Here is a 23,118-nt window from a genome sequence, read left to right as displayed (position 1 = left end):
GAGTGATAATATATAGTTGTCAAGCTTAGCTGTTAAAATTTAGCTGTTAAAAGCTAAATTTCTGCTTAATTATCCTTACTTAAATATTCATACTGTATGTAAGTTTCCTAAACACTTTGTCGTCCTAATATGTACAAATATACTTTATATAATATCGATATACATATATCTTTTTAGCAGTTTAGTGTGAAGTATGGCTTATTTTCGGCACGCGTCTAGATGCCTGTGTATTTTTGCAATTCTGCACGGCGAGCCAAAATACCTGAATGACAAGAAAAATGCACAACGATACGACACTGAGAATAAAATTTCTAATAAAAGATATAATTCTTATTTGTTATTCAACGTTTTTCTGAGTTTTTTTTCTTTTAAATTTCAAAAATTATACTTTGTTATGCTTTAAGTCCGCTCGGAAGAACTGAAGGATTACAGATTACGCGTACATGCTAAAACCGGATGCCTATTTTCCATTTCTACGGTTTTCAAGCGAATGCTGCATTTATATTAAAGTTGATTATTCGCTCATTATTTATTAAACGACGCACAAGGTGCTTACGTATACAATACAGTAATCACAATTCGCTGCGTTACATTATGTACATCGCCATCAATACGACCGTACACTGCACAGCTACACAGCTGTTACGATCGTGCGATAAAGGACTGAAAAGGGAAATAATAAATAAGCAGATAAAAAAAGTACTTATCAACCAAGCAAGAGGACTGTATGGAAGATTTTTGACCGAGGTCGTGAGTAGAAACTGAAAGCAGTGAGGTCTGTACTCACGACCGAGGTCGACAAGTTATACATACAGACCGACTAAGCACGGTTAATAAGACGTTTATTATGTAGCCAAACAAGAAAACCTATTCTAAATGTGAACGGTTCTTACTCGCGGCCATTCTGCTTGCGAACGGCGATGAAACATTTGGACATGTACAAATGAAGGTCGGTGTCACCGGCAGGTGTGTTTACAATTTATCTTGCCTCTTTCATTGACTCATTGACTGGCAGAATATTCTTACAAGAGTTTTAGTCATTTTTATCGATGTAGCCTGCGTTTAACTTCTGGCCTTGCAAATATTTCACATTAGTCACATTAGTATAATTTCAGAGGTGATTATAAGAATTGAAGCATTCTGATTGGTCGAGAAGCTCGGCTTATGACGCTATAATCCCCCGCGCGAGGTGATTATAGCTTTGAAGGCTTGGTTACTTAGCCACGCCACCTTTTATTTGACATCCAGGAAAGTAAACAAGGCCGCTTTTGCTGAATGAAAATTTCTTTGATTTGAAAGAAACCAGTCCAAGTCCTGGATATTTTAAACATTGGGAATTTTTCAAATTAACTACCAAGACTTTTGGACCGAAAATATTTCAAGAGATGGTTCTCAAGGCATTAGAAATGATCGTAAACACAGCGGTTTTGGCGATCGATGAGAAACTCAGTCAGATCGATTGAGCAAACATTATTTAGTTATCTTCTCGCCGGAGCTACTCATTTACAGAGGATTCGCACATTCGCTTAGAAGTCATCCACGATCATACAAAGGTAACGGACATCTATCTTTCTTATTGTGTTTGTTTTGTTCCGTTTTATTGCGTTAACTAAATAAATTCTGATTGCAATCAATGGTTTAAACTGGTTTACACCGTATGCAAGCGAACACTTGTATTTGCTGTTTTCTTGTTTGCTATCGTTTTTTTAAGTTCTTGATGATCACCTCTAAAAATTATACTAAAACAATTATTTGCCTCAGGCTCAGTGATTATTGTTGAATAATCCCCTTGACTTCGTCTCGGGGATTATTCAACAATAATCACTTCGCCTTCGGCGAATAATTGTTAAATATCATCTATCCTGGGGATTTTTGACTACATGCGAGCTTAAGTTAGATTTGCCAACGTTCGCTCGTTTTCTTTACTTTTCATTCTCGTCAAAGTTTTCGGCTCTTCCGTTATTTTTTTTAGCCGAATTCGGTCATTGCTAACTTTCTTACCGCAAATGTCAGTAACCGGTCTAGACGCCGATCTAGACGAGATAATCTAGACCGCTGTCAATATCGGTTTAAGCCAAACAAATTCGTGAATTGTGAGACACGGCAATATAATAAAGTAAAATAATAAAAGGCCTCATTTGCAGTTTAGAGTGGAATTCCGATTTTTCGAACTTCACAGGGAAACACTGAATTGGTTCTGAAAATAATTGGGAAGTTTGCTAAATCGGGGGGGGGGGGACGACTTTTGTTTCGAGTTATCGGGAGGATCGAGAAATCGAGGATTCGAAAATCGAGGATTCGAAAATCGAGGATTCGAAAAATAAGGATTATACTAATAACGCTTAACCAACTGAAATAGCCAGGGTCGCTCACCTTTTAGCCAAATCTATAGTTTGAGAACTTTCCTGAAGCCTTTTTTAAAATTCTGTATTCACAGATGTTCTTTTCGTTTGTCAGTTGGAAGGGAAGGCCGAAATTTTCGTACTCTTTATTTGATTGTTTCTCCTGCTTCCATATATTTTCCTTTAGACGTCCTTTGCGTCTTTGCTGACAGTCGGAGTATGCGATCAGAGCGTCATCTCGTTTGGTTGATCAGCTGATGTTGGAAAAATAACACTTTACCATTATTCAAAGTCAACTATAACTAGGCTCTTTCTGGGCGCATATGGCACACTAAGGTACGTAGCTTTCCAGCGTGAGATTGGTCAGGGTCCTTCTTAAATTAAACGTGGTCGTCATTAACCTGTGATCATGCCCTCCCTCCTTACTCATCATTCCCGGAAGGGATCTTTTTTCTTCCTTCCCCCAGTAGTGAGAGTTGTGGATTCTCTTCCTTGTTCCGAGGGTTTTTCTCCGCGTTCTCCCGGCGGTTTTCCTCCCTCCACAAAATAACAACACTTCTAAATTCCAACATTCGATCGGCAATTTAACGTCACAATGAAAATTACTGGAACACCAGAAATTGCGTTACCCTATAAAAGTCTGTAAGTCTCTTTTTTTGTTTTGATTTCAGGTAAGTTCAACATAAACCTCAGTGATGCCTACGATGTCACGCAGACACGAATATACAATATCTAACTTGATTTATAAAAGGGTGGCTATCGGGCTGTTGAGGAATGTATGGGGTTTCATTTTTTTTTTTTTTTTTGAGGATACGGAGAATTGTTCGGCTTTCTTCCAATGAAATGTCGCCCTGTCTTATGTAGTGAATTCAATCTTACTTGTTTTTTCTTCCTCCTTGTCTCCTCCTCCCCGCCCCCCCCCCCCCCCCACCCTCTCTCCCTTCCCCCTAGATTTACTTGTGGTTAGTCTAGCCCAGTCTCTAACTCCAACCCCTCTCTATCATTTGAATTCTAGTTGCGCGCGCTAACTAGTAGAACAGTTTTGATCTAGCTTTCTATTCTGCTGTCTAAAGAAAGTTTGCCGGAGGACATCATTAAGTCCTATGAAGGTGGAAGTCCAACGATTTGCAAGTTTTGCGTCGGCTGTTATTGTACCTTAGAACAAAGCTTTAACGGGTTGAACTCTTGACTTGGTACGTTTTGCTTGGTACAAATAGCGTTGTGCTTCCTTTAGACAGCAAAGGTCTTCAGCCACATCAACTAGGACTCGGAACTAGACTTTAGGGCTGATTTGAAGGCGGTCATGGCGATATTGGGCTTGAACTCTTCCTTCCTCTGCTGTAATGTCCGGAGGTATTGGTTCGCTTTATAACGATGTTTTCCACATCCGGGGTATTACATTGTGAATAAGATGGAAAGGTTGCAAAGAGAGCAGCTGATGGTCGAAAGGGAATCACTTGAAACCCTTATGTGAGTAGAATTCTCTTCATTTGATAATTATTTTGCCGTTTGGCTCAGTAAGCGATCAGCGCGTTTTGTGATTTGTCAGCAAGAAGCAATTCAATATGCGTGGTTTCTGGCCGTGAACTGACATAAAACATATCGAATTGTCTCGCTGAGTCATGAATTGTTTAGTTATTGCGGGCCCAAGAGAGGCCCGCAACCCTAATGTTGACAGTGATCAGCGGATTGCGTTTTACGCGTGCGCGCCACGTTAATAAAAGGCGAACAGAAAACGGAAGTTGAAATTTTTGTTCTTCCACTAAGAACGATCGGAATGCGAAAAATGTGTCAATCACGACAGTTTGTCGTAACACCGGAAGAGAAAATCTGTTCTCCAAGAACGATAATTTGTCACATAAGATCTAGGCTTCTGTCACATGGAAGATTGCAAACATTACAATTTGCAGACTTGTTTTACAGGGGGTTGCTTTTGCGAAAATTTGCTCTGATTGTATCACGCATAAACCACGGCAAAGCGAATGATTCCAACAACGGTTATTCTCGAGAAATTCGTTATAACACTGACAACATAGCGAGTTTATCGACCGATGAAAATCACATCTCAATTCACACCGCGTGCTCGACTACAGTTCACTAAACTGTCAATCCGACAAAAACAACTCTGACTGGTTCGCGGCCGGTTAGCGGCAATTAAGCGTGATTTATCATTAATCGCGCCACGTTAATAAAAGGCGAGCACAACATAGCGAGTTTACCGACTGAGAAAAATCACATCTCAATTCACACCACGTGCTCGATTACACTTCCCAAAACGATAAAAAAAAATGCATTCCTTGCGTGACGCGTTACTCGGGATAATTGTCTTTGGTCCATTTAATCATTTATTTATCGACACTGCCATCTAAAATTACGCACTCTCGTACACAGTACATTTTCTATGTGTGTCAAGGCCCGCACTTTCTGACCTGTGGTTACCACTAGTTTTATTCCCCAATTCCTTGAAAATGAAGCGAACGTCGATGTAGAATGGCTGTTTATAGTTCATTTTAGACCATGCATGGATTTAGAAAGCTTCCGTTCAGCTCTCGCTCTAGCACTTTTTAAGTTGATTTTTCAGTTGATGTTATTTCATGTTGTAAACAAGTTAATTAAATTGTAGAATTCATAATTTGAACAAGATGCCGTAAATGCGGTCTTCTTGGTTCGAAAAGACGTAAATTAGAGTAATCAACGTTCACCTCAAGCTAAAACTAGCCTTCATTCAACGCTCTCTCTGCCGAAATATGGCTCAGAACTATAGTGTTGTGTCAAAATTCGGAAGACACCTTTTATCAAATCAAGGTAGATATATATGTACCAGAATCCTTAATCTTCACCTCGGCATACCTGGGGGGGGGGGGGGGGGGGGGGGGGTTGACTTTAGTTAAACTTCGTGAGCATTTCTGGGGTTCTAATGGCATGCTGTCATCAAAAACTTATGTTTAAACGTAAAACACTGAGGCAATTGCCAGGGACTGAAGCGCAAATTACCAAATGCCATTCTAAATCTTTCCTCTCTTGGCAAGCACATTTTCTTTCCCGTTCTATCGAAAGTTCTAGAGGGGTCCGAAACTAATCGGTTACTATATAACTTTAAAAAACAATAAAATTTAAGAAAAGCTGAAACAGGATTGAGACAAATTGAACTGAAAAGAAAAGTCGTCTGAAACGTTAAAGCCAGAGAAAATGTTGCCTTCAACGGGATTTGAGCCCATGACCTTCGCGATACCGGTGCGATGCTTTGCTGACTGAACTATGAAGCCACACATGAAGCGCAAGGTAAATCACAATAAAAAGTCGTCTGAAACGTTAAAGCCAGAGAAAATGTTGCCTTCAACGGGATTTGAGCCCATGACCTTCGCGATACCGGTGCGATGCTTTGCTGACTGAACTATGAAGCCACACATGAAGCGCAAGGTAAATCACAATTTATCATTCCATTTAAAGAGCTAAATGACTTATTTACGTTGGAATTAATTGTTACAGACATGGTTTGCTTTCAATAGCCACTTTCTCTTAATCCTTACCTACAATCGTTCGCACGAAAAAGCTAAGACTAAAGACACCATGAACAAATCAATTTTTACTAGTATTTTTAAAATAATGCTTATCGTACAACTTTGTTACCGTTTGGAGAAACCCTTGATTCGTTTTTAAATTATTTTGATGACCTTGTCAAAATGAGTGTTATTCTACCGGTTTGTTCATCCAATTCAATTTAGGCTGCATTTACGCCGTAAAATTAGTTACTGAATGGAAAGACAATTGACGATAAACGCATCAAATACCATTTATTTATGTCAAGGGTAAAAACAATTGTATAAGCTGTTGATTTCCATAAAGGATTTTAAGCATACAGTCGGTTGTATTTTGATCTGTCAGTTGAGTGCATTTTAAGTTGTTTGAGGGACCATTAACTGAAAATAGTTCACGATTACGTTCTAGATTTCGTAGTATATCACCAAAGAAACAAGAGAAAATAATTCGAAGAAACATATTTCATTGACTTGCCAACCCAAGCCCAGGCTCTTACCTACATTAGAAATAGGTAAGAGCCGAGAAAGAAGACGGAGATAGTTGTTGGCTGTTAAGTAAAACAGCGACTCAAAATTGGTGAATGGTCATTTTCTCTAACTTTATAATTGTAACTTAAGTCTTGTTTGCAGAGGCCTTTTTTGCCATAAGTTTATTTGCTGAACTTGTCAGAGAAGGAAGTGTTATTCAATCTGCAGTATGATGCACTTTTATTTGCCTTTAAGCCATTTTAAGTGCTTTATGAATTGTTGACCCTAGAGCAGCTGTACTAATGCTTGGACTAATATAAATGAAGCAGAAGGAAACTACGTTGCATTTCAGAAAACTAGTTGAAGATGAAAGCCTTTTTCTTTCTGGTCGTTGTGCTAGTTGGCTGTGCCAACGCCAAACCGTATCCGGCAAAGCGAACAAGTTCACCATGCTCTGGTAAGACTAAAAACATCAACTGAGGAACTGCGTTATTGAATAAAATAGTTTGTTCTTTGTAAGGTGGCCAATGTGTATGTGTTTTTGTTCCTTGTCTAATGCGGGTTTCAATGATTTTTTTTTTCAGCTTTTCCAAAGCAGCTATCCGGAAGGTTGTACGCGGTGAGTTGAAACTCGTCGACCCTTACGTACTAGTCACAAAAACGTATAGATTTAAGATATGGAAATGCTAACTGTTAATTCTCAGAGTCCCAAACGGGGTTTTCCGGAGTCTGGAAGTCCTTTATTTTTTTGTTGTAGAGCCTGGAGTCGAATAATTTTGCTGCTCGCAGCTCTAACATGATGACCCTTGCAGCCTCGTAACCCCGGTTTATTTGGGTGGTTTCCTAGAGCCCCAAGCCCCGTTGGCACCATGAATTCAAGTAATCTATAAATGCGTTATAAGAGTGTCGTGGAATATCATAAAAACGTTTAAAGATTTCTTGAACAATTTTTTAACATATTTTGAAATTAGTGACGGACACCAAATAACAACTTTAAAGCTGATTTCCAGTCCGTGCTGCGCAGGCTCGGGGTTTGTTTTCGTTTTTGTTTTGAATTCGTTGAAACGTGACACCGGTGACAGCATACATGAAGTTTTTTAGTCCACCATTACGGTTCGTTTCGTTCAAGAATTCCCGATGAGCTGAAACGTCGGTTTGAAATAGGAAAGCATTACCAAGCATTGTTTCTGACCATGTGAGATCTTGTTTTTTCATACATGAAGTAAACATCACACTTAAGTAAAAAGTTGACACAAGAAGAATCGACCCCGGTCGTCGGTAACAGCGGGATCATTCCCACTATCCACCGACGACCAGCCCAGGTCGTGATTTTGAGATCCAACCCCATAAAGAGCTAACCGCAAGCAATCTAACGTGGTGTAATATGTCATCAGCTGTCTCCACATGGTCTGAAGCAATGCTTCGAAGTGATTTCCTTTGAAATAGCGTCAAGGTTCTTCTACTCGTTATTATTTGTTTTCCAAGGATATCTGGTGCTAATGATGAAGAAAAAGGTAAGTTTGTCGCGGAATTTTTGGTTTTGCTTGTAAACATTCCTTCGTGTGAGAATTCATCTTAAATTCCAAAAAAAGCGATAGGTTTATTTTTGTTGGGGTTTATTACAAAATGACATGTTCTCAGAGTGTGAGTCAGGTCCTATAAAAAAGAACGAAAAACTAACTGAGAGCACATGTTCTCCTCACAAGATCAGTCTTTGGCTTCAAAATTCGTTGCGTTTGTCAAATTTGGTGATTTCGTTATTTCACAACCGTTCTCAGCCGCAATCTCGAATTACGGTGCCAAAATAAGCAGAACATACAGCAGACTAGACGGGCAATTCACGGATCGCAGCCAAATCTATTTTTTGCTCAAAACTAATACAGCTCATGCGTAGCCCCTTTAACACATTCTCCGAACATCTCATTTAACAAAATTATGATTACATTTAATATTTAAGTTCTTATCTTTTAATTTATTAATTGTAGGTGACGGTGGACAAATCTGGATCTGCAACTCATGTTGACATGAAATTCAACTTGGACAGGGATCTGCAGATGATGCAGGCAGAGGCAACCGTTGGTGACATGGGCCCATTCAATATAGTGATGGACTATAAAGGGGTAAGAGTTGTTTTTGTTGGTTTTAAGGGACTATGTCACGGATTTAAGCAGGTTTTTGGTCAGCCATAATTTATATTTGTGTCGTAGGAAACTTAGAGCGCTAAAACTGTTTAAAAGCGTGTATGGCTGCGGGATGGCTCGGATGGAAATGGATTACAATTTGAAAACGTTAGCCAACGGTTTCAAGTTGTTTCCGCGCGCCTTCAAAAAAATTGACATTTAAAGCCGAAGTTTGATTTCTATCCCCAAATAAAGGTTATGTTTTCAGTTAAAATTTCAAAGATAAAGTTTTTCATGGATAAAGCTGCCCACCACTTGTACTTATTTTAAAATCTGCAAAATCTCCGTGACATTATCCCTTTAAGCGTGCAGCCGGTGTAAATTTTATTGGGCTTTTAGCAGAGAAATTAAATCAATATTTTTTGGCTCAAAAACTGCGAACCGTTAGCCTATATGCGCCTTGTTGACTATTCGCTAGTCTAATGTTTTCAAATGGTGTTCGATCGAATGCATTTTGACTGTTGTTAATTTTATAGGGAAAGACGTACGTTGTTTACCCTGGAGGATGCCACACTGGGCCACTCACGAACCAAACCCTTAGCCCTGAAGAATTAAAGGACTTGCGGTTTGAGACCTCGGGTATACTTGGATTGAAGGGAACTTTGGTTGATTTGTATTCGTTGAAGAATATCGAACGTAAGTATAGAATACGACCTGCCATTTTTTCCATCGGTCAAGTAATATATCAAAAACAAGAGACAGCGTTTCATCGGGATATCCAAACACCGAGAAGAGAGTTGAAAATACGACGCGCAGCGGAGTATTTTTTAGAAAACTCGAGATAGCCGAGAAAACTTGGATAGCCGATAAAACACTGTCTCGAGTGTTTGATATGTCTTCTCAATCGAAACAAAAACTACGGAGTAAACGGAGAAATAAAATCATAAATATCTGCGCTAATCTAGGACCAGTCCACATTGATCCGGATACATTTGAAACGCATCTTCTTTCCTCCGGATAGGCCAACCGTCCACGCTAAAATGGCGTTTTCGATCATCGTAAACGGACCTGTTCGAAAACGGTCTCCAAATTGGAGAAATTTGAAAACGCCGGCTAGGTGGTGCGCGGCGAAAGCGGGGGCTTTTCGTAAACGCTGACGTCAAATAGTTATGTGATCACTCGTGCGTTGCAACTGGCGATGTAGCGTATCGTTTAAGAATTTATCCAGATAAGTATGGACGAAGAAAATTTTATCCGTTTTTGAGCGAAAAATCTGGATCAGTGTGGAAGGGGACTTAGACCGGGTGAGACTTGAGGAGTTATTAATGAGTTTGAGAAGCGAACATATCAAAATACTTACAGACTTGAATCTTACCAGTCTTATTCCATAACGTTCCCTTCCCGGGGTTCCCTTACGTAAGTGGAGGTAGCAATCAGGATACATCGTGAACCAAAAACAACACAGACCAAACAACAACAACAAAAGCAACAATAACAACAGAAGAAGAAGAAGATGTTTTATCATTGTAATCAAGAGGAACTTGCATTGACAAAAGTAAAAACGCACACACACAAAGCTAATCTTAAATATAATCGATATCTAGGCAAGCAGTTTAAAATAGATGAACCTGTATTTTGTGACTGGGATTTTTAAGGGAAAAAATGGATATAATGTATAAATAAAAGAATTTAAGACGGAATCCACTAGGAAGTCGAGTAATATTTTTTAAAGTTGGACAAAAATCAAGTACCAGAAGAATTTAAATCCTATTGCGTTATGTAAGTAATTATCCGTGATAACACCAAGAACAATTTCTTATCAGGGTCTTAGAAAATGAACTTCAAAGTTCACAAGGTATAGGCAAAATCTCACGTGTAGCCATTTTGTAAATTCGTCTTAAGCGATTCAGTGGAATTCAGCGGAACTTTGAAATTTGTTTTCGATGTTTGGTGTTGTTAGAAAAGATTTCTTTTAATAAGATATTTGAAGCAGTAACAAAAAAGTTTGCAATAAGGTGGAAATAATTCTGGTACAACAATTTCTTATCAGAGTCTGAGAAAATGATATTCAAAGTTCACAAGCTATGGGCAAAAGCTCATATATTTTAAGCGATTCATGGGAATTTAGTGGAACTTCGAAATTGGTTTTCGATGTTTGGTGTTGTAACTGTTGTTAGAAAAGATTTCTTTCGATAAGATATTTGAAGCAGTAACACAAAAGCTTGCAATCAGGTGTTAATAGTTTTGGTACATAATTTTGTCCAATAACTACTCAAAGTCCTGGTGGATTTCCTCTTAATGATGTTTCGAGCATTCGGTTCGCAGCTAAAGGCATGATGACACTTGAGGCCGGTGACCAGTGCATTCCAGCAAGTTATGCTCAGGCTACGAACGACAATGAATCCGCTTCAGCTGGAAGGTAAACCACTTTTAACTGTGAATAAGCGTTGTTTTCATCTCACAAGGTTAATAAACCATTTGTAACAGTGAAACCTTTATATGTATCTTAGCATTTAAGTGTCTAAATAATTTGGTACCAAAATACCTTAAACCGTTTTTTACAAGAAACAGGGCTCTGCACGAACACGCAACTAGAAGGAGTAACGATCGACACCCACCAAAGCTCAAACGTAACATGGGCAAGAAAATTTTTAAGTATACAGGAACGATACAATACAATTCTTTACCCGCCTATGTTAAATGAAAAAAAAAAAAAAAAAAAAAAACAAAAAAAAAAAAAAAACCACCAACGACTGAAATCACTAAAGTGTCCTGCCCTTAGATAATTTTTTAAAGTAGGATAATTAGGCATTTTTATTTGTAAATTTTATTTTTTAGAGTTTGTTTTCTTTTGCTTTAGTTTTAATGCTTTTAAAGTTTTTTTATAAGCATTTGTTTATTTTTATATTTTCAACATTTTTATCTTGTACAAAATTTTATTGTCCCAGGGCCCCAAGAGCCCCAATTGATACCAGCCTCGTTGCCGAATGGGCCACGCTGGTAAAATAAAGTTTCCTTTCCTTACCTTACCTAACCTTTATCTTCGGATCGTCAAAACTAAAAAAAACTAATAAAAAATATACAAAATCAACTTCTCTGATTTTTCTGTTTGACCTTGCGTACGTGTGTTTACTCGTCTGTAAGAGATACACTTATTCAGGCCGTACCGCAACTAGATTACGAAATCCAACTGGACTGCCTCCTCAAAAAGTTTTTCACACTACTAAAAAATAGAAACGTTTCCCTTTCATTCTTACACGAACAAACTATGTGTAACATTAGCAAGAAAAGAAAAGCTATTTACCATATTGTTATATCTAAAGTAAAAAGCTTTAGCTTTTCCTTGAAGCAACTGTGTTGTCGACCTTCCTTATCTACCAAATTAAACAAACAAAAAAACATGCTTGTGCTTGAATTGGCTAGTTACTTACTGCTTTTTTATATTGCTTTTAGTTTTCTGGATTTGAAGACTACCGTCGACACTGAGAAGATGAAGATTCCAGAACACTGTGATGCGCAGATTTCTCGACGATCTATTCCAGCCCTGATTCATTCTATGCATCTGAAACAAGCAGTTAAGAGAGGATTCCCTTGGATCGATTTGCAGGATACCCAAAAAAGGGGATTTCCTTGGCTGCCACTTAGCGGATAATCTGCAGAAGGTGCCCCACACTGGAATTGACGACATTACACTAGACGTGTTAAATAAGATTAGCTTGTCGTGATTTTAGAATGAAGTTACTTTGTTAAACTTGAAATTAAAGTTCGTCCAGTTAGCATGTTTTTGTGTACGTGTGTTTACTCGACAATAACCACAAATGTGCCGCAAATGTGACAGAAAATCCATCGGTAGAACTCCAATTAATAACTGCCTAATATGAGTAAAACGTGGGTTCCACTTGGAAAAAAATAAAAAAATGAAAATGCAATAAAATAGAAAGCTAAGTCTTTTACATTACCTTCAAGTTGCTATCATAGCCGAAGTTTGAAGCATCAGCTCTTCATCGAAGCAACTTGTGAAATATCCATGTTAATCTACCCTAACTGGCTACTGATTTTTAAAACCCTTTAACCACGAAATTTACTAAAAAAAAACGCTTCAGCTTTTTTCCCGTTAAATTGTTTTTTTTTTATAGGTCGTGCGATGCTGAATTTCTCTAAACTTTGCAGAAAAAACACTTTTTTTATTGAAGCTAGATTTTGATTAATATTACCCGTTCAAATGCACATTATTAAACGTTAGCGTGTTTTTGTTTGTATTTGTTTTTGTTTTGCTGAACCGCGCCGATTTTTCCTCTTGCTCCTTTTTCTTTCGTTTTTCTCTGCCTTCTCAAGTTATTCTCGCTACCTTCTACTCTGCACATCCTTTCTAACCGGCAAAGTTTTCGTCTTCTTAGTTTTCCTCTTTTTTATGAAAACCAATGGTAAATGCTGGAAAGGAGACCTTCATTAAGTACACGTGTGCTAATCTGTTTTACCACCAATTTTGCACCAAAAAGTGATCAAGGTTATAAGCTTCTTTTAGAACTTTCATCCCGCTTATGACAGTAATCAGCATTTATTGTATATCTTTAATTTTTTTACAACTCAAATTTACTACAAGGCAGCTACTAGTCCAGTCCCTGAACTCTTTTTCCCACGCGCCCTTTATAGGGGTTGAACCCAGGCGCGCGAAGAGAGAGTCCAGGATAACTTACATGCGCATGCTCAGAACGAACCAATCAGAAGCGAGGAGTGTGGCGTCACTTGCTTGCAAATGAGGAATTCAACTACGCGACCGAGCGCGCGAATAAATGCAAGAAAAAACTGTGCTCAATTGCATCCAAAACCAATTAAATAAACAGCTACAAAATACTTGGAATAGTTGACGGATAGCGATTTTTGTTTTGGCCGTTAGCTTTTGGCAGACACTGACTGCAAAGCTAGGCTTTTTCAAGTTATTCCGGCCAGTGATCCTGCTTTAGTACACGGTCGCGTAGTTGAACTCGTCATCTGTGCGCGCGCGTTTTCAAAAGAGCTGCCAAATAAGGTTTTTCCCCCAATTTTTTTTTTTTTTTTTTTTTTTTGGTGGGGGGGGGGGGGGGGACTGGCGCATGCGCATGCAAGTTATCCTGGACTCTCTCTTCGCGCGCCTGGGTTCAGCCCCAAAAGGCGCGCGGAAGAGAGAGTTCAGGTACTGGACTAGACAGAAACGGAAAGCATAACAAGTCGGACAATGTACAGTGGAAAGACGATATCTTGAACCTCCTTCTAACTCGAACGAATGGATTTTCCTCACTAAGTTGCAAATTCACCCTCGATTCCTGAACGTAGTTTCTCGAACCAATCTTTCTCCCCTTCGAGGCTCGGGAAATCGAGATTCCGCTGTAATATGCTCTTAGTGAAAGGTGTTTAATTACAGCGTGGGTTCTGACGTGTAAAATCATACACTTTATTTGTGACATCTTCGAGTTGTTCACCGTAACAATTAAATAATTATTGATATTAGTTAAGACTGAAGTCGCTTCCGTTTTGTCTTACTTTTGGTTTTTAAATGAAACCTTTAAAAAAATAACCACTATTTTTATGGCACCTCAATAATTATTAAAGCAAGAAAAGATGAGGTAAGATCTCACTTCATCCCCTCTTTTTAAGCAGTGTGGATGTCTCAAAAATGTGATGCTCCACTAACTTTATATTACATCGACAGTTCATATTTATGAATTCTTTGATGTAAAAATGGCGGTGTTCATTCTTTTTGTACGTTCATTCTTGTGCTTGTGTTTATGCACTGTGAAAACTAGCCGTTAGCTGTCGTTACCGCTGTGGTTTGCTGAAGTTCCTTGATATTTGCTCCAACGACAAAATTATACATTACACGATCAAGAAGCTAAGTACCTTTAGCTTTAGAGGACTACTATAGCAGGCTTAATATTTTTTTCTCTTAAAAACAGATGGATACTTTTTTAAACAAAGCGATGACTTTTAAAAAACTAAATGATTCATTAATTTATTAATAATTTGAAATAATTGATACGGACATGATTTGCTTTAAATTGCCACTTTTTCTTAACCCTTAACCATAATCTTTCACACGAATAGAAAATCTAGCGAGCCTAAAAATATCAATGGAAAATACATATCGGCTGAACTGTTTGAAGAAACCCTTCATTTTAAAAATTAATTTGTTGACCTTGTCAAAATGAGTGTCATTCTGCTTGTTTGTTCATCCACTTTATTTTGTGGTGATATTTTAAGCCATAGAAATAGTAATGGAAAAGACAATCAACCTTAAACATTTCACGATAAAAGTGAAAGAATTTACAAAGTAGTTACTAAAAACAATAAAAACATACAAAACTAATTAACTTTCTCACGAATAGAGTCAGAGTCAGTTTTAAATTCTTTTAACATACATTTTTACATATTTTTACTTCATTAATATTTCTCACACTTTTTACCTCTTTGTAGCCATATATATCTATGCAAATTTTATTTCTTACATTTAGCTAGCTTAATAATGACCAAAGAGCGGTAGAAACGTCGCGAAATTTTAACGTTAATTTTTATTATGAAACAATAAACAAATCAAAAAACTAATACTTTTTAAAGGGTACTGGCAACACAATTAACTTTAATGTCCCAGTTTAAGCCACTGATTTATATTTCCAAAAAGCACTTCAATGATATGGTAATTTGTATTTTAATCTGTTCGTTGAGTGCGTTTTAAGTTGATTGTGGGGCCATTAATTGATAATAGTTCAAGTTTACGTTCTTGAACTCGTAGTACATCACCAAGGGAGCATATTTCATTAACGTGCCGGTACAAGCGCATCCTCACACACACACACACTAGTAACAGAAAGAAAGGTTGAATTAAATTTTCCGCCTGCCCTCCATAATGAAAAAGCAAGTTGCTGGCTGTTAAATGAAACAACGATTCAAAATTGGTGAATCATCATTTCATCGAACCTTATTACTGCAACTTTATTTTTGTTTGCAGAGGCCCTTTTTTGTTGAAGTTTATTTGTAAACCTTTTCAGAGGAAGTGTTATTCAATCTACTTCATCCTATACTTTATTTTAATTTGCTTTAAAGCCAATTTAGGTGTTTAATGGATTGTTGACCTTTGAGCAGCTGTACTGATGCTTCAACAAATATAAAAAACACGGAGAGAAGCCACTGTGCAGTTTACGAAATCCGCGACGTTTGAAGATGAAGGCATTTTTCTTTCTGGTCGTTGTGCTAGTTGGCTGTGCCAACGCCAAACCGTATCCGGCAAAGCGCACAGGTCCAACATGCTCCGGTAAGACTGAAAAGATGATATAAAGCACTACTGTGATGTATAAAAAGGGAGAGCGGGGGTGATGTAGTAGTGAGAGCACTCGCCTCCAACCATTGTGGCCGGCCAGGCTCGATTCCCGGACTCGGCGTCATATGTCGGTTAAGTTTATTGTAGGTTCTCGTCCTCGCTCCGAGGGTTTTTCTCCGAGTTCTTCGGTTTTCCACCCACTGCAAAATTCCAATTCTATCGGGAACAGTGGACAAAGAGCCACCCTGAAGAAGCACTGCAAATTCCCATTTATTAATTTATTTATTATCATTCAAAGTAATTAGGGTTTATCTTGGCCAACGTGTGTTTCTGTTTCCTTTTTTGTCTAATGCGGGTCTCAATGATTTTTTTTTCAGCTTTTCCGAAGCAGTTATCCGGAAGGTTGTACATGGTAAGTCGACCCTTACGTAGTCACAAATGCTTTTTGATTTGAAAATACTAATTGATTTTTTCCCGTAAGCGTGGATCCTGCATTCCAATAATTTTCCTGCTCGAATCTTGATTATTGTGAGCCCTCCATGCATCCCTGTAGCCTTGCCATAATCCGGTTCTTTTGGCGAGGTGTCTAAAAGCCCCTTGAAGTAACTATTCGCGATGAATTCATTTAATCTATAAGTGCCCGCATATGCATTATAGTAGAATCTCTTAAGAGTGTTTAAAGACTTTTTCAACGGTTTTTAACATATTCTAGAACCGTAAGTGAAGAACGTCACAAAAAGAACATACGAATCCCAATAAATTAGCCATAAGCTTTATTTCCTTCGGAATACTTAAATGTTGGGCTACTTTTTCAATGGGCCTTTTATCATAAAGACTTGATCGTCTTTATATTTCTGGATCGGGGACATTTTTGATGCACAAAAATAATATTTTGTGGCAATTAAACTCTTAAAATCAGGTAGCTCTATCTCTAGCTCTAAAATCTCTAATCTAATATCTAATCTAATCTCTAATCTAATCTCTAATCTAATCTCTAATCTTATCTCTAGCTCTATCTCTAGCTCTATCTCTAGCTCTAAATCAGGTAGCTCTAACTCTTAAAATCAGGTCTCTCTTTATATATATATTACTTTTGCTCAAGCCACGCGCCATTCATATCCACTTCAACAGATTGTCTGAACATCTCATCAGTTCTATATACTGTACGAAATTATCATATGATCCCTCTGAAAACATTTTCACAAGTAGGTTTAAATTAAATTTCTTACGTGTTACCACTCATTATTGTAGGTGGCGGTGGACAATTCGGGATCTGCTACCCATATTGACATGCATTTTAACCTGGACCGCGATCTGCAGAGAATGCAGACGGATTCAACTGTCGGTGACCAGGGCTCAATGAATATGGTGATGGACTATAAAGGGGTAAGAGTTGTGTTTTTATTAGGGTTTTCCGATTTAGCGAACTTTCGCACCTACCGCGCTAATTAGGACCTTTGTGAACTGGACTCAACAATGATAACTTTGTTTTTATCTCATAGCTACTTCCCGAGGGGTACTCCAAAAAGTTTTATACGGGGAGGCTCCGCCCCAAGTTCTAACCCCTTACCCTTTTATATACCATTTTTGACAGAAATTGTACCCCTTTCGTATACCTTTAACTGAAAAAAGGTACCCCTTTCATATACCTAAGAGACATGGCGTGGACTTAAAATGGCACGTTTTCTTGTCATTTTTATGTAACGCTTAATAAATTAAAATAATACAGCCATAAATTGCGTCTGTTCGAAATATTTAAATTAAAGGCCCTTATAAATAGCCAAATGACAGATTTCCATGCCCTTTCATATACTTAAACTCGTGAAATACCTACACTTTTATATACCTGAAGCCCGAAAAAGGTACCCCTTTCGGGCGGAGCCTCCCCGTATAGGCCGTTATAGGGAGTACCCCCCCCCCCCCCCCACCGGGAGCTACTTGCGCTTTTGTTTTGTAACAAGAAGGAACTGATTTAGTATGGGCTTTCAACACTTTATCTCACAATTTTGGAAATCCGGAAATCTCCTTGGCCCATTTACTGATAGAAAACCATCACGCACGCTTTTCCTTTAAAAAGGGAAAATGATAAACTTTTTTGGGCTTAAACGTACACAAACTTGCAGGCTTGGGATTGCAACCCTTAAGACTGCCCAGTCAACATGGTATTTTTTCTCAGAAAAGTGAAAGATAAATTTAAAAGCACCTTGTTTTTTTAACACAGTTTGACTTTTTTTGATAGGGAAAGACATACATTATTCACCCTGGAGGATGCTTCGCTGCACCACTTACCCAACAGTCATTCAACCCTGAAGATATACACAAGGACCTGTCGTATGTAACCTCTGGTAAACTTGGTTTGAAGGGAACTATGGTTGATTTGTATTCGATGCACAATGAGGAAGGTGAGTAAATGAATGCGGCCTCTTATTGTATTTCATCGCCCTGTAGAGCAGTTTTCAATTGAGTGTCGTAAAACCAAAACCAATGTTATCACTCTGGCCAATCACAAAGGACCCAGACAACCCAGTGAACCAATCAAAACTCGAAGCAAATACATGTAGCTGGCACGAAGCGCGGGAAAACGTGCGCGAGCGAGTCACGATTGGTTTTAGTTTTAGTTCTGATTGGCTGAGAAAGTGGCGCGAGATTTTTAAGCCAATCACTAAGCATAGTAATGCAAAACCAAAGCAAACGCAATTTACTTTCGACACTCAAGTGAAAACCGCTCTATAATCTTATTCCAGTCAGTTCGTTAGTAAAGATGGCTATTAGAATACGCCGGCAATGGAACAACCGCAGCCACACTGACTACATCCACATCCACTACACACGACAACAAAAACAATAACAAAATAAAAAAACAATAACAACAACAAAAACGGACGTTTCATATATTTTGTAAGCAAGAGGTAGTTGCACTGAGAAGACAACATAAACAAACTTAGAACTAAAACAAATTTAATTTAATTTAATTTAATCCATTTTCACTGCACAAAATTTACAAAAACAAATTTAAAGAATTTATAAAAACAAATTTACGTGAGCAGTGAAACACAGCAGTTTGTGATTATTCTTGACCATTTTATTTGCAGCTACCGGCATGTTTACACTTGAGGCAGGCGACCAGTGCCTTCCTGTAAGTTGGGCTACTAAGGAAAAGGATTCCGTTACAGTCGCAAGGTAACTAACTTTCGTCTGTAAAGCAGCGTTGTCACCTACTGTACACGGGTGATATACTACTGATTGATGAAAAGTTGAGCCATGAAAAGCAAAACCATAAACGATGTACTGTAGCCTTCTTCGCAAACGTTTTTTGGGCTCGTCACGCGTTTCTCCCCCACGTGCGGGAGAAACGCGTGACGAGCCCAAAGAACGTCTGCGAAGGAGGCTATAAACGGTATGGCCCAAATGTTTACTGAGAAATCGGGAAAAAGTAATCGTTCTTTGTTAAAACTAACACCGTTCAGTACAATTCCACGATGACAAAAACTTGACTGATGAAAAAAAATAATTGATTGGTGAAAGACGCTTGCTAGACTTTATGCCAATTTAAAATCCCAAATGTATAGTCTGCGTTCGAGCCTAGTAGCCTTTCAGGTCGGCACAATGGCCGGTATTTACTTCTGGCTCACCTGTGGCATGGAGTGACTGCGGGTATCCCCCACCCACAACTCAACTCCTTTTCCTCTAGATTAGACACTAACTATACGAAGAGAGGCAATAATATGATTTGAGTTTGACTTTGTGCGTCAGCTTTAAAAGAACACTTCTTTTCGTATTACAACTCTGTTATGAAATCTAACTGGACTGCCTCCTCAAAATGTTTCTATGCTAAAAAAAGGTTTTTCATTTATACTTTCATTCCCACATGGGCGAACTGTGAATACCACTTGCAAAAAAATTTAAAGCTATTATTAATTTATTACATATTGTTATAGGTAAAGCTTAAAGCAAAACCTCTTTGTATAATAAAATGAGTTACCGACCTTCCTTAGCAGCCAAGATATAAATTTAAAATACCCATGCTCTTGCTCTAATCGGCTACTGACTAACTGCTCTTATTTTCTTAGTTTAATGAATTTGAAGACCACCGTTGACAGTGAGAAACTGAAAATACCAGAACACTGTGATGCGCAGATATCTCGACGATCCATTCCAGCCCTGATTCATTCTCTGCATCTGAATAAAGCAGTGAAGAGAGGATTCCCCTGGATCAATGCTCCAGTTACTTCCAATAAAAGGGGATTCCCATGGATTGACTTGCAGGACACCCGAAAAAGGGAATTCCCTTGGATTGACTTGCAGGATACCGGAAAAAGAGGATTCCCTTGGCCACTTAGCGGATAATCTGCAGAAGACGTCCCACACTGGAATTAACGACTTTCAACTAGACGTGTTAGATTAGATTAGATTAGTTTGTCGTGATTTGAATGTAGTTAAACTTGAAAATAAAAGCTCGTCTACTTAGCATTTCTTGGCGTTAGTGTGTTTACTTGACTGCCTTGCATAAGTAAAAAGGGTACTACTGGAAAAAGCTAAAACAAATTGAAAAGGTACGCAAATCAAGTCAATATCATATCAAAATCTTTGTTCATTCGATCTTCATCGAAGTAACACGTCAAATTTAAAATTACAAATAACCATGCTTCTACTCTGAGTGGCTGCTGTTTTACCTTCACATTCCCCCACCCCCTCTTTCGGTGTTTAAGACACAATTACAACTAAAGCTATCATATTTACTTTATTGCTGAGTGGACTAAGTGGGAAAAGTTTGGAACAGGCGACGTTTTGGTCAAGTAACGACATGATTTTCAACACTAAATGGTAGCTATTCGCAGCCGGTCCTCTCTAACTTTAGCTGAAGTACAAAATGAAAGCGACATACTCAAAAATCCGCGCTGAACCTAGAAAAAGGAATTTGTAGCTTTGAAAAATAATTGTAAATTTCGTATTGTTTAACGTTCTCTAGCTAGGGAATTATTCTATTATCTTTTTGAAAAATATTCATTTATTTACACGTGGATAGATGTGTTTGAATTTAAAAGAAATAATTTTCAAGGGTAGCATCATATGGACTAATACATTAAATGAATAGGCGACTCTAATGATATTTTAACAATCCAATTCTTGCATTTTAAAAATAATTCGGCAGGAGAATAATAAAAATGAAACTTCTCGTAGAGGAGCTCGAGTGGAGTTAGTTAACCTTGCCAGAATGCCCAAAATAAAATTCCCGAAGTCCTGAAAATTCAAATTTTCCCGGGAAAGCATGTCCCCGGATCCCCCTACTTTGTTATGTACCAGTGTCCAGTAACTCAACCCAACAGCTTACAAATGCAGTCAACCCATACTAATAGAAGGCATTTACAATAAACAGTCGAGGCAATGTCGGCTATTATTGGGGGATGTGGTTTTTGTACACGGATACAAACTTTAGTCACAAGGCTTGATAAATTTCAATTTCACTTGATTATTATTATTATTTTATTTTTATTTTTTTGGGTGGGGGGGGGGGTCATCGAAAAAAAATTGGATTTAGAGGAGGGTGGCAGTTAAATTTTTCTGATGAAGAACTGAGGGGGCCCATTATATATAAGAGTGACTATTTATCAAATCCCACCAGCCCCCTCTACCCCATAAGAAATTGAGCGATCCCTTATAAAATTATATTCCCTTCGTATAGAAGGATTCTTAGAAAAAAAAGGCACTTGGCATTTGGTAATAAGCAGATCGGGGCGTATATTACCAATGGGAAAAAAGGAATCTGAGACCAACCTATTCAGGTTTATCCTTTAAGCTAATCAGTCTTCCAGACCACATGAACCATTTTATTGAGGTGATACTGACATGTCTGGAGACTTATGCACTCTCAGACAAGCATTAATTTTATCATAAGCCATTTCACGGTGGCATCTTAAACAACAGTTGTTAACATTTTTAAAATTAACAGGAAACAACAAGCACTTCCATTTTATTATCTGCTATTGTTCTTGCCAATTACTGAAATGACACTTATTTACATTACAATAAATTCACGAGAAAAAATTAATAAAATCCAGACATGCTTTACAAACCAGAGTCTAATCAGTAAATGGATAATAGAACGTCCCTTGTTAAAAGAAAAAATGAGCCAGATTAATAAGTGTGCAACAGATACAGACATGCAGACATCTAAAATAACACTTCTGTTAGCATGAAAACGCCCCGGTTGGCCTGTTTGCGGGTAGTCCTTGATAATGGTAATGGAGACACGATGTACAACTTCTTTTGCAAGTTTGCAGGTCTGCAGTCTACACTTGTTGCACACCTCGGGAACTACTGGAATTGAGTGGGACTTGCATGCAATGCATTCTAATGAAACATAAATAATGTATATAGTTAGCCATTGTTAGTTTATCGATTAAGGACGAAGAGTGAATTATAAACTTTCTGTTCAGTTCACTAGTACTAGAGAACGAAAGGCAAACTTACTCTAACTTCCAAAAGCGCTCTTTGTGGTTTATTTCAAAGCCATTTATGCATTGTACAACCACCAATTACGGGTTTACCCACAGGACCCGGTATTCTACCTTGCCGCCGGGCAATAATTGTTTCTGTTTCACCGCCATATATCTTTTCTGACATAATATCGATCCATGCTTGAAGTTCATTCGCGTTCTCGTTTTGGTCATTGACATATTCGTTGTTATTTTGCAATTCGTAGCTCTTCTCGCTTGCAGACAAGATTATTATGAACTCAAGAAGAAATGCATCTTCTACAAATTCGTCAGCGTAAATGAAATTTAAGAGAGACGTAATCTTCTCCTTCATTTCATTTGTGAATTCCTTCGCTGTTTGGGACAAGATATCGTCTGGATTAAGGATAGAATCTTTTTTTGAAATATTAATACACGTTTCATTAGTTGCTGCGGTGGATGAAAGACCTCGTTTTGACGTACTTTCTCGCTCTGTCGACTTGCTGCATCCATCGTTGGAATCTGTTCTACTGTATGACTCACACAAAACCGAATCATCCGAGTGGAAGGCGCTATAGTTGCTCGCAGCTTCCGCTGTTAAGCTATGCTTTCTGAACCTCCGGCGAAGTTTTCCACATTTTGAAAATAAATTCATGTCCAGACGTCAGCTACCACTGCCGTCCACTTCTCATTTCTCAAGACTGTTCTTATTAGATGTTGTTATTGTTTGTATTGGATCTGACATATTCTTTGTCCGGTTTAATACGAAACTGTCGAGCATTTAAAACACTCACATTCAGAAGACTATACAGTGCAGAAAATAAAGTGTGTTCTTCTCTCAATTACCGCGTTCTAAGAAGTTGGCCAACTTTCGAAAGGCTACTTTTCTCACTGAAAAGATAA

General features: G+C 38.2%; 3 protein-coding genes across 3 annotated transcripts in view; 2 read left to right on the top strand and 1 right to left on the bottom strand.

The window, feature by feature from the left end:
* Positions 1 to 6,664: 6,664 nt before the first annotated feature.
* On the top strand, positions 6,665 to 12,250 carry LOC144636498 (uncharacterized). The gene is made up of 6 exons (XM_078495718.1): positions 6,665 to 6,806; positions 6,934 to 6,968; positions 8,335 to 8,469; positions 9,006 to 9,165; positions 10,795 to 10,888; positions 11,923 to 12,250. The coding sequence occupies exons 1-6, from the start codon at positions 6,716 to 6,718 to the stop codon at positions 12,119 to 12,121; spliced, it is 714 nt and encodes a 237-aa protein (XP_078351844.1). The 5' UTR covers positions 6,665 to 6,715; the 3' UTR covers positions 12,122 to 12,250.
* A 3,390-nt stretch (positions 12,251 to 15,640) lies between these two features.
* LOC144636492 (uncharacterized) lies at positions 15,641 to 20,232 on the top strand. Its single transcript, XM_078495711.1, has 6 exons — positions 15,641 to 15,754; positions 16,138 to 16,172; positions 17,012 to 17,146; positions 18,000 to 18,162; positions 18,853 to 18,940; positions 19,831 to 20,232. The coding sequence occupies exons 1-6, from the start codon at positions 15,664 to 15,666 to the stop codon at positions 20,105 to 20,107; spliced, it is 789 nt and encodes a 262-aa protein (XP_078351837.1). The 5' UTR covers positions 15,641 to 15,663; the 3' UTR covers positions 20,108 to 20,232.
* Positions 20,233 to 23,057: 2,825 nt separating this feature from the next.
* Positions 23,058 to 23,118, bottom strand: part of LOC144637070 (G-protein coupled receptor 83-like) — a gene marked incomplete at its 5' end in the record, with an annotated part of 1,425 nt that continues 1,364 nt past the window's right edge. Inside the window, one exon of the mRNA XM_078496233.1 lies at positions 23,058 to 23,106. Coding sequence (XP_078352359.1) covers positions 23,058 to 23,106 — 49 coding nt within the window. The remainder of the gene's footprint in view (positions 23,107 to 23,118) is intronic.

This window comes from Oculina patagonica, chromosome 13, assembly GCF_052425735.1.
Source record: "Oculina patagonica isolate OP01 chromosome 13, crgOcupat, whole genome shotgun sequence".
NCBI classification, from domain to species: Eukaryota; Metazoa; Cnidaria; class Anthozoa; order Scleractinia; family Oculinidae; genus Oculina; species Oculina patagonica.
The sequence above is the reverse complement of the archived record's forward strand: the minus strand, read 5'-3'. Positions and strand labels throughout refer to the sequence as shown.